The 12,664-nt window shown below is 37.4% G+C and overlaps 1 protein-coding gene across 1 annotated transcript in view; it reads right to left on the bottom strand.

Moving 5' to 3' along the window:
• The window catches only part of LOC149690168 (gamma-aminobutyric acid receptor subunit alpha-6-like), a 95,658-nt gene that overhangs the window by 46,733 nt on the left and 36,261 nt on the right, over window positions 1-12,664 (bottom strand). Inside the window, exon 3 of the mRNA XM_089870797.1 lies at window positions 10,023-10,147. Coding sequence (XP_089726923.1) covers window positions 10,023-10,147 — 125 coding nt within the window. The remainder of the gene's footprint in view (window positions 1-10,022; window positions 10,148-12,664) is intronic.

The following is a 12,664-nucleotide window of genomic DNA, read 5'->3' as shown; positions in this document are numbered from 1 at the left end:
CTAAAGTAGGTAATTCAGCTTTAAGATATGTCTAGAGCACATGTATTGAAATGTTTGGTAATAGGTCATGAACTGAGGCAGAATGGGAACGTCTAAATTGCAAGACTTTCCAGATATTTTATGAAATTATACATATCGCTTAGAATGAGCCAATCGTCTTTGACTGTTGGTTTTTATGACCGTAAAACGGTGGAAGAGCAAATGGTCACAAGATGTTTTCATATCTACTGAATACGAGGCGAGTGGGGAGATCAATAAAGCCATAGAATGTATATTCTAAACGCCTCCTCGGAAATATTGAAGAAAAAATTGAAATAACATAACATCGTACCTTAAAATAACCGCCTTTTTCTAAACATAAAAAGAAAAATATTAAAAAAGGATCTATTAGTGCAAAAGAATTAGTATTAAAGTAGTCTTAAAAACGAGGACCACTGTCCTACCAAGCCAGTGGGAATTCAACCAATCCCGTAGGGCTAAGGGATTCGGTTTAGCAGTCGCAGACGCCACTAAACCAATGGCGGCACAGTAGTCCTCGTTTTAAGTACTAATTAAAAGCTAATTATTTTGTAATAAGAGATCATTTATTTTATTTTCAAATTTTTTCTTTTATATTTAGAAAAAGGCCGTTCTTTTAAGGTATAATGTTACGTTATCTGAACTTTTCCTTTAACAAAAAAGGAGGATCTTGTGCTACAAAATCATTGAACCAAGCAAGACCACTCGAAATTTTACAGCCCAGTTTATAAATTGGCCCACGAGATGACGTAAACGAGGGCATTTATTTAAATCACGAACTTCAGAAAATTTAAACCACTATTTTAAAAGTAGGCGTTTCTTTCTAAATCTTAAACAACAACTGACAAAATTATGGAACGTAAAACTTAAAAATATCAAGATTTTTGAAGTTGGTATGGCAGCAAACAAGGCGCTTTCCTCGCGTTACAACTTAATGAATGAATGTTGAACCGGAAGCGATTTCTAGTTTAGCAACTGCTCAAGCCATCTTCAAGTTTAAAGCAGGAAATTCAATCCCTTATCTTATAATATACCAACATTTTTTGTAATGTAGTTTAAAGGGGAATTTTTTTATTAAAGATAAATAAAAAACACCTCTCTTTCCATATTAAGTTACGGTGCAGGGAGCATTGGAATTAGTCAACCAAGAAAAAGCCATGAACGCCAGAGAACTACTAGAGGTGGTTATTAATGGAACTTTGCTCACTGTTTTTTAACATACGAAGCAACGAGGCTAAATTTTGGGAAATTTAAGATAGCTATATTCAAGTGTACTAGCTTTAAAAGATACGGGCTTTTAAACACGAAAATAAGCGAGAAACATCTTTATGTTTAATGGTTTTAAATTTCTCATCATTAGTTATATTTAAATTTGCTTCGTGTATTTTGTATTAGAAAATTTGAAAAAGAAGTATGATCCTGGAAGATTACGAATATGAAACTCATTCGTAATGACTTACTCCTCAGCTATCGGATTGAAAAATTAGCTTTCTTGGATTTAAAAGGGTCGAATGGTAATTATAACTATATTACATCTCAGGAATACATACAGGTAATAGGAATTTTTCAGCGCCCATGCCATGTTAACTTCTATGCTAGTTTTATGGGCCGGGCTTGAGTACATAACGATAAGTCTTGCTCTTCCCACAAAATCCTCCTAGATACGTTGAGAAAATTTATGGAAACACACTGATCTCTATTAGCTCTATGTATGCCTGTAAATATAGAGATACTGAGATAGATAGAATTTGACATAATTTCCTATTGACGAATGAATGCATTTTGAAGGGAATAAATAAAAAATCGCATTCATACATAACGCTATTTGTATAAAGTTTTCCTATAAAGTCAAACCAAGAAATGATATCTAGTTTACTAGGGAGAAGGAATAGATTCGCCACATTTCCAGATTTATTTCCAGTCCAAACGTAGGTCCGGAGTTATCCCCGCCTCTAAATTACAACCAGCATCTTATTGGTTCTTGAAAACACACGTAAGCGCGACGCGAATAACGAAAATTGTGTACTTTCCGACTGAGGAGAAGCGAAATAGCCCGGCCTCCTTTCACGTCCCCCCTTGTATTTTGAAAGGGGATCTGGGACTAATAAACTAGATATCACTTCTTGGTCAAACTTATTTCCCCTCAAGATTGGTTAACTTAGGGCTATGCCTTCGTCCTCATCGAGTTATAGTGTGCCGCTGCGAATATTCTAGGCAGCTGCTGAAATATCAGCCGTTTCTGATGACACACTCGGTCGATGTAGAAAAGCAACTGCACTAAATTCCAATGTTTACCTTTCGAGACGAAGTTTCGGTAATTACTGACAATCAACGCTGAACCCAAAACCGCTATAAATTAAAAGGCTGAACAAATAACGTTCGCGCGATTCAACAGATTTCAGTAATAATTGGTACACTGACTCGAGTTTCGATTTGCAGCCATCTTTAAAAATGGCGGCCCGGAGAGAAAAAAGATGTCACGATGAGCTGACGAACAAGGCTGTACCTATACACTTTTTTCGAAGAACAAAATTACACAATTCTTGTGAAACACAAAAATAATTATTGGCCCTATTTTACCGCGTGATAATTTCGCTTTTGACCACTGAGATAATTACTCTCACAGATTAAGAAATAATCCTTTAATATTTATTCCAAATCTCACCCCCAGCTTAATTAAAAATATTTCCTAGGTAATTGTCTCATCGATCGAAAGGTTTTTGCAACATCTTTTTTTCTTTTTTTTCAAAGGGAAGTTTTAGATTTTTAAACTAAACCCTTGATACTGACTTGGTGTGGGTACAGGTCATTGAAGCCATCGAACCGATTAATGGCGAGAAAATGGGGAAGGGTGGGCGCTTGCTTGCTTGGGATATAGATTCGAGCACTCTCCAAAATAAAAGGAACCGACTCGCTAATTACTCCGCACCCGATCAATATTGATTTTCATCTCTTCAAGGATGGCAAAGCGTATTTCTTTATTTAATTAAATCGCTTTTAATAATTTTTTATGAGTGAGCTGTAGAGATTTATTATTTATTTTTTATTTTGATGGAAGTGAATCTAAATGGCCTCATTTTCAGATAATTATTTAAACAACCCAAGTATCTAATGGGAGACTTATGCGTAATTTTTAATTTCGGTTTTCTAGTTTTCTTAAAAGAGATTAGAATTTTTACCTCTCCGAGTGACGTATGTCACGGAGAGGTTCTAATTTCGACGTGTCTGTGTGTGTGTCTGTGTGTCTGTGTGTGTGTCTGTGTGTGTGTCTGTCCGTTGTTACACCCACGTGACCGCGTTCGCAGTTTGCAAATCGGAGCAAACGTGTATTCAATTTCCAGACCGCATTTACAGTCCCGGAAATTGTATTGCCTGTCTAACAACTCTGTTCATTTGTTCACCCCACATGGACACCAGTCTGAACTTACTGGCTTCTAAACACCACCATCTTCTAGTCTTTCGCCCATTCCACATGGACACCAGTCTGTACTTACTGGCTTCTAAACACCACCATCTTCTAGTCTTTCGCCCATTCCACATGGACACCAGTCTGTACTTACTGGCTTCTAAACACCACCACCTTCTCGTTTTTGTCCATTCCACATGGACACCAGTCTGTACACCTGGCTTCTAACACCACCACCTTCTCGTCTTTGTCCATTCCACATGAACACCAGTCTGTACACCTGGCTTCTAACACCACCACCTTCTCGTCTTTGTCCATTCCACATGAACACCAGTCTGTACACCTGGCTTCTAACACCACCATCATCCTTAAGGTTAAGACATACGCGGCGATCGGCTAGGGTTACGAGAAACGTCTAGCCTTCCAATGGAGGGGTCTTCCTCCAAGGTTCACGCAATTGCGGTTGTTCTTGCTTTTAGCTGTAGTTCGACACCCTTATATACTACCTATTTGAGTAAGGCGAGCAACCGGAGTATGCTTCATTCCAAACGTCAATATTAGTCAAGTCTCTCAAGGTTGTTTAATTATTCTTTTTTAAAACGATGTAACGCTCAATAAGGCGAACAACTAACGAAGAAAATATTTAATATTAATTATATTTATTTAATTATTTAAGAAAAATCTGTGCTAACTAAAACCATATAGTCAAAGTTAATATAGGACGAGTAATGAAGATTGCGTATAAAGTCGATACACTGTACACATTTCATAGTTAATATAGAGCGAGTATTTAAGAATTTCGCCCACTGTATTACTAATCATGGAAACTCTAGAAAATTAAAATAGGTCGAGTATTGATGTTAATAGAGACGGAGTAGAGGAGTTGAATTAGGATAAATAAAAAATGCAGTTTGTTGTGTCACTGTCTCAGTTAGAGAGGTAACGGTTGGTAAGTGCGATACTATCGTAAGTGTGTTTTGGGCACATTCGCGTTGTTGGTACACAATTAGAAAGATGTTTTCAATCCACGGCCATCTTTGAAACTTCCACACCTCTGTTCATACTCCTTGGGTGTTTTAAATTTCTTTTCTTAAAGAATTAAGAAGTTGAAACTATATATTTTATTAGCGGCGTATTTAAATATTTTTTACCGTCGCGAAACACCACAATGATAAGGAAAAATATTTTTTTAAAACATAATCAGATGAATTTCAGTTATAAAGAACTAAAATTCTGTGAATACCTAGGAGTAATGGAGTGAATTTTTACCAATGCCCAGAGATAATAAACATAAGCGGGATTGTTTCATATTTGAACAAAAATACTGTTTCCACTAATAGGTTTATACTCCTTGTTTTAATATTTAAGATAATCTAGTTTCTCAACTCAAAATTAAAACGGAAAGAGTTAAAAAGCAGCCTATGTTTATTCTGTGTGTGTCCGTCCGTTAGTGCACCGCGTTAGCAGTTCGCTTTGTTTTGTGGAAAAAAATCCTACAAAACCTTAATATTTGGTTTTCTCATAATGTATAATTAATATATGGAAATATTTTTCGTAATTTCGATGCCTTTAGTGGTTTTGTAGCTATAAAGCTCTGTTTCATTTTGATATCCCAAGAATATTTTTTATTATTATTATTTGAAATCGATGTTTATATATTACTTAAGCTATACTACATCTGTTTATAGCATAATTTTTTCTAAAGTGATTTCAAGAAGAACGCATCCATATTGGTCAAATGAACTTTTATTTGTCAATAGGCCTATTGAACCAAAAAGTAAACGCTTGGGTTTGGTTTTCGTTTCTGTAATACAGAGACATTAACGGTTCAGAGTGAGCCGAAAGTTAAATACACTTTTAAATAATTAGGCTTAGACTTTATAATCATGGTGGAAATCTGGGCCGCGTTCAGCAGAGCTCAGCGCTGTTAGCAGTGTCCTACAGAACGGGATTTTGTTATTGAATTTAGACGTCACGGTGCTCAGCGCTGAGCCAGCACGGTCTTCAAGGAAAATAGTCGGGTTTTTGGATAACGTGACGTAAAACGCGTAGTTCTCAGCTTGGCGAAAAAAGCATGGAGGAATTAATACAAAAAGCTCTTGCTGATTATGATGGTACTAGAGCTATTTAATTAGCGTGAAAGAAGTTGATCACGTGAGAAGTTTAAGAGACATGTTAGTGTCTAATTTTAATTATAAAAGTTGTTGTTATCTATCTCTTAAAATATGTTATCATACAATTTTTGTTAAGCCTTGGTACCTTGCACGCTTTATTGCGCTAGCGTCATTTTTAAAACACCGATGACCGGAGAAAAGATATGACGAAAGAGCTCACAGGTAAACGTTTTCCAAATCCGCTGTCTTTTTTGGTGAGCTCTGCTGAACGCAGCCCAGATCAGAGAAAGGTCTGATCGCAATCGGATTATAGCTTCGTGTTTTCATGCTTTTTATGGTGCGCATTTACCTTCAGTGTGTGTAGCCACAAATTAGCTTTGGTGTTATGTAACGTTAACAGTCATGTTGACAAACTAAGAAAATCGTTGAGGTGAAACGAGAGGATAGTGTTTACATGGCAACCCTGTTGTGAATATGGCTTTGAACATAGAGGGTATACAGTTGAGGAGTAGAAAATTGGGCCTTTACAAACACGTAAAGGTAATATCCCTCCAAAGTTTTATCTCTTCATTTCCCGTTTTTCCCCCATCGGATGATTTTAATGTGTACAAGTATATCCTTATTGGATGTAAAATATCGTCTGATTTACAGTATATTTGCTATGCTTTGTATACTGCTTTAATATTTCATAAATTTTAACTTCACTATTTGCTCATAAAAAAAGAAACATTTCCATATCTGGGTAAATAAGTTTGTAAGTAGTCCTCCTTTAGACTCGGAGAGGTAATATTTTGGTTTTCCCAACTTGTTTATTTCTTAATTAGCGGTATTAACTAATTCTCCTTCACAATTTTATACGTTGTGTTTCTGAAAGGATGGTAGGAGCGAGGTACAGCAGCAGGTTCTATGGAAGATTTGAGTCGAAAATGTTCTATAACAATTTACCGTCTGGTGCACTGTTGACAAGTTATTTTCTTTAGTGTATTACCAGGGATAGATTAAATTTAGTAGTAGGAATGGAGAACGGTTAGTATTTACTTGAGTCCAACTCATAGCCCAGTATAGAGCCCCTCCCTCCAACACGTAACGAAAAGTTTAAATTATCTTATTGGCTCACTTAAACTACGTTTCAATGACGTTGCTGACGGGGATGGCGAAAAATACTTAATTCCTTTTCGCCTGTCACTATGACCCGCCTCTTCTTTCATACCCCTCCGTCCCGTGGAAGGGGGTCCGGGACTTTGACGCGCGCCCACATTTACTCTGTTCTCCATTCCTACTTCTAAAATTAAATCGATCCCTGGTATTACCAATGATCCCTTAATTTTATCTTTGAGCCTTTTTGTTAAATTTAAAGGGTAATCCGTAAAACACTCTAATCATAACCTGTTTAATATGTCCCTTAGTTGAGATAATTTCCAAGGACAGTAATGGTTTTATATTAATTATATCAGAAGTATATGATACTTCTATTCGCAAGAAGCGTACCACAAAGCGGGGTAACTGCAACATGATTCTTCGCAACATACGAATATTAATAATATAAATTGCACCCTCATCATTACTCAATTAGCGCTTAAAACTATTTGCCAAGGCGCAAACATGCGCTTGTCGATTTTTGTCCCACAGCAAAACAAAGTTTGTGGGTTGTTTGCTAAGGATTTAGTACCAAACAGTTACAGAATTCACCCAAGGTGCGGTGCCCATCTGAATTAAGTTTGATGAGCAGGAGAGCAAACCAAAAGGGTTAGCCAGGGAAGAACAATATTACATAACTAAGTATTAAGAGGATACAGACTGTCAAACTTCTTATATTATCCCCTTCTGATTCTATTAAGACTTAGCTAGATTCAAAAAATGCGTGTCAAAAATGGTTTTCAAAGACGCAGAGACAACGTCTCTATAAATTTGGTTTACTTTATCTCAAACTTGATCTTGTAAAGACCATAAAGCTTATATTAATCATGCCTTAAAATTACCATTGACGTTGCCCTTAATAAATATAGTTTTTATAAAAAATATTTTATCTCATAAGTCAAATGCACTCTTCAATAACGGTTAAGAAAATGAACGGTGGGTGAACTTAATAATGTCAGCTAAACTAGGGAAGGCACCAATATAGTTAAAAATAGATGGTGCACGGCGTCATATTTGATCGAAAGATAAGAAATCTCTCAACGTAAGCTAAGGGGAATTTCTTGTCCGAAAAAAAAGAGTTGACGATTCAAAAAGGGGTCGGGCACTTGAAATTAGTTTTATCTTTACTCTTTATAAACCCAGCGTTACACTTTTTCACGCATCAAAGCGTGAAACTTGCTGTTGCACTAGATCTGAGAAAGATTTTAAAATTTTAACCAAGAACACATAAATTTATATTACTTGGAATCTATAACGTGTTATTTTGTGGGCCTTTCTGCTTGAACTAAAAGGGGAGGAGGCGTACAAACAGTCACATCTGACGTCATACCTAATGTATTTGAACTTAGAAGTCGAGCGACATCGAGGTAGCTATCGACCAATAAGCGCCAAAAACCCAAATGTAAACAAGCTCCCGTTGCGTGTTCCGAACGAGTAGAGATAGGGGTCGACGGTTGTCCTATATATATGTGACTAGCCAATGAAACGCGAGGAACGAGGAGAGGGCGGTTTAACAAAGTTTTAAGCCCCTCCCTTTAACTCCTATCAGATATTAGGATGGGATCTATGATGGGATCTATGGCTTCTTAAAGATTCCGAGTAAAAGAGATCTATGTATTCTTATTTTTACCAACCGACAAAGATATAATCATTTTCATCACAATAACGTATTTATATGAACTGTTGTCAAGAATATTTCTTAACGTTATCCTTAAATAAAAATAAATTCCCACCCCTCGTTTTTCTTCTTCTATATCTTTTTTCATATTTAAAGTCTACTTTATAACAACCAAGCCAAAGTGCTGTTTTAAGTGGTTTAAAAATGGTTAACCTTGCCTTAAACAATGGTAGCTTCTTCAACAGAAAAATGCCAAGCTAAGTGCAGATGGGAGTAGATAAAAAGATGATATCTCTCTTTTAAGAAATAACACACGACATACCACGATGCCAGTGATGAAGCGTAACTAAACGGGATTTGAGCCGCGAAATATGGACCCCGAAAAATGCGATATCTTAGATGGAACAAACTTAGTTTACGGTGATAGAATTTCCTAGAGCTTTGGAATAGAAAAAATGTTTTTCAGGAACTTTAGCGTATAGTGCTTGTCTCATCTATTATGCCGTAGCTGCTGTTATTTGAACTATTTCTTTAAAATAACTGAATAAAAAACCTATCCATGCGAGCCAACTTTTGCTCTGTCTACTGATGCAGTTGTCTACTACGTTCATATCCCTTCACTCCTCAGAATTTCTTCTGAGAAATCTATTTTTAAATCGTGTACCTTTGTACGCGTGGAAAATTAATTTGAGTGGAGCTATTTTGTAAGAAATTGGCTCTAAAAATATCGCCCCTGACGTTCTTGAACCACAGTGTTGGTGAATTTGATTCGAGTCCACGCTTAAATTATTTTCAAAATTTTTCACACAGCAGCTTCAAATGAGAGCACTAGTAACCCACTCAATATTTAGTTTTATCATGAAGTGTAATCGAGTTATTTTTTTTTCAATATTACGAAGGGTGGCCAATCAGAATGAAATAATCATCCCAGAGAAATTAACACAACCTTTACTTCGTAAAGCTATAGACTTACTGAGATCTAGTTCGAGAAAGACAAGCGAGAATTGACTTCATTCGGTTTTGCAGTCCATCTTCCTATTTAGTCTGTACTAAGCCTTTGACAACGCCTCACGAGGCGTCGCTTTACGAGAATCTATGACGTTTCACCTACGTCACTTATGACAAGCTCTCAGAAACCAGTGACAAACTTATGGAACATATCTTATGAACTTATGGTCTCGTGACTGAAACGTCACGGAACTTAACACCCAAGATTTGGCGGAATTTCGCATTGCAACACATGGAGTAAGGAAATAGTATGTAAATCCGAATTACACGGTCCATTTTTAGTCTTAGTTTTGCATACTTTAAAATGTCATAAACAACTGCAACTCACGAACATCATGATGAGATGCTTTAACACAGTGTTCATCATATAAGAATTAACGCAGTATGGAGTTAGTGAAATGGCACTTGTGTATAAAAAAACGAAGAAAATTAAAATAAAATCACTTGTGTTGACTAAAGTGGTCTTATCGTTAATTGGCGTTTGTGAAGTGCGAATTGCAAAATTACATTGCCAAAATTCTTAAATTTAAGATGAAAATTGGGAATTTTATAATTAAGATAAAATTATGTTGATATAAACGCGCTTAGATATCAAAACTTATGATTATATGACGTCTTTTTTGTGGCAATTCACCTCTCTCTCTCCTTAGCACAAACATGACTACACTTAATTTTTCCCTTATGATAAAGTTAACAGTAATCTAAAAATAAATGGACGAACCTCCAAATCCAGGTCTTATTTGTCGATCGTAAGTCTCTTCGGCCAATAATGTATTGAGCAGATCTGAAACATTGGCCACCAAATCGGCCAAATTGTCTTGTTCCAGTTCACTAGTCGTCGTACACCTGCAACAGAGAAAATAAAAATCTTAGCTCATCAATTATAAAATTGGTCAAAAAAAATCCGAGGATGATTAATTTGGCAACCTTTCAATTAAAAAAAAATGTTGCGTCAAAAAAATTTATTTTTGGATTTCATATTTTTGGGAAGTGCGAAGACCCCTTCTAGGTAGGTTTCACGCGCTTCATAAAGGTGACATAAACACATCTTGAAGGATTTGGTGCTATGAGTTACGAACCACTTATTACATTATATATACACAAGGTTACAAGTAGTAACGCTACTTTGTATCTTATTAAATTTTGCAAAAAGAAAATTAAACGCTTCCTTCATTCTCTCGTTACAAGTTTAAGAGAAGCAATAACAGTTCCCCCCGACTGCGGTTTTGGTGCAAGTTAGGTATAGCAAATATTTATACAGGGTGTTAATGATAAGTCTACCATAAATTAATGGCTTTTAGTTGCGGAGATATGAGCTTGCAAACATTAATTGGCCAGGCCCCTAAAACAAAGAACACATGTGGAGTAATTAGCTTTACATGGCAATAATTCTTTCCATTTAATAGTAATACTTCTGCTACACAAAGGTTAAATGTTGGCCTTAAATTGGAGACTTTTGAACGCTGATATCTTTAACCCCACATGTTCGATTATATCTGGTTTTAGGGGCCAATCAATGTTTGGGAGCCCAAAGAACAAACCCTTTAATTTTATGGCAGACTTATCAGAAACACCCAATATAAAAGCTTTAATTTCAGTGTCAAGGGCAATGGCAAATATCACAAATACTGCCTAATATTATTATTTGATATTGTCGTGTTCGCATAAAAAACATTACCCTAATCTGACCTATTATTGTTATCTAATCTATTATTGACCTACCATGTAGTATATAAACTATAGTCACAATATCCAATCATGTCAGTATCCCGGTATCACTCTATCATGTTAGCTATCTTTTAATGATGTAAATCAACGACCATAATTTATGTAATAAACTATTTTAATCGTATACCAAGTCGGGTTATCGTTACTTGTTGTAAACACAACAAAATGGCGACGGAGGCGAGATACAATTGAACGATAAAGTACCGCGAGTTTCTACACTGCCATCACAGTATCCATACGAAGGCCGATCAGAAGATTGTCAGCTAGCTGCAAGGACGACAGACGGAAAATCATGTCAGTCACCGCTCACTATAGTCCTTTCGATGAGGAAACAGATTCATGGACTCTGTACGCCGAAAGACTTGAACAATACTTCATTGCCAACGAGATAACTGATGACGCCAGGAAGAAAGCTACACTGTTAACCGTAATTGGCCCGGCAACATACGCTACTCTTAGAAACATCGTGGGACCCGACAAGCCGACTGACAAAGGGTATGCCGACCTAGTCGCAGCACTGACAGGATATTTCAATCCCATACCGTCGGAGATAGTCGAGCGCTTCAAGTTCAACACCAGGGATCGCAAGCAAGGCGAAACCATAGCTAAGTACGTGTCAGAACTTAAACGGATGAGCGAATTCTGCAATTACGCAGCATCTCTGGACAATATGCTGAGAGATCGACTTGTCTGTGGATGTAGAGACGATTCCTTGCAGAAAAGGCTACTGGCTGAAGACAACTTAACACTCGCCAAGGCCATGTCAATAGCGCAGGCCATGGAGCAAGCCATGCAGAACGTCCACGCCATGAAAGGACAACCGAATCAAGAGCCATCCGAAAAAGTACAAGCAGTCTCGGTACTCTCGAAGAGAAGACGCCCAGCTAGAAATAGCAAACATCAGACTAAGAGCCAAGCGTGGTCGAAACCTATTCATCAATCACGGCGAGACCAAACTCAGACAGCAACATGCTCACGCTGCGGTAGTCAAGATCATGTTCCTGCCACATGTCCGTTCAAGGAGTCCACATGTCACTCCTGTGACAGGAAAGGCCACATCGCCAGAGCATGTCGAAGCAGACTACAGAAAAAGAACGATCAAAGAACGCACTACGTAGCTGAGAATGATGATGATCAACCGGAGTACGAAGTCTTCGCGCTATCTGCTGCCACAGTACCCATCAAACTCAAAGACGAAGACGTCTACCATATACCAGCACGAGTAGAAGGCGGAGAATTGCCCAAACCTTATAAAATACGCTGTCAAATCAACGATGTCGAGACCACCATGGAGGTCGATACAGGATCCGCCGTCTCACTGATCTCAAGTCACGATGCTGTCGCAATTATCAAGAAAGAAGCCATCAAGAAATGCGACATACGGCTCAAATCCTTCTCCGGACATCTGATTGAAGTACAAGGCGTCACACAAGTGATCGTGAAATACAAAGCTCACACGGAAAAGCTGCCGATCATCATATATAATGGAAGAGGACCCACACTCTGTGGAAGATCATGGGTGTCATCGTCGCTACCAATTCTGCAAGATGCTGTTCTACCTCAAGTTGACGCAGTATCTCATATCGCAAGTTACGACGAAACTCTCTCAGCCATTCTAAGCAAACATAACGCCGT

This window comes from Phalangium opilio, unplaced genomic scaffold (assembly GCF_054372755.1).
Source record: "Phalangium opilio isolate 3A_F unplaced genomic scaffold, DU_Popi_V2 ptg000031l_1, whole genome shotgun sequence".
Taxonomy (NCBI): Eukaryota; Metazoa; Arthropoda; class Arachnida; order Opiliones; family Phalangiidae; genus Phalangium; species Phalangium opilio.
Note: the sequence above shows the minus strand (reverse complement) of the source record. Positions and strands in the feature narration are given on the sequence as shown.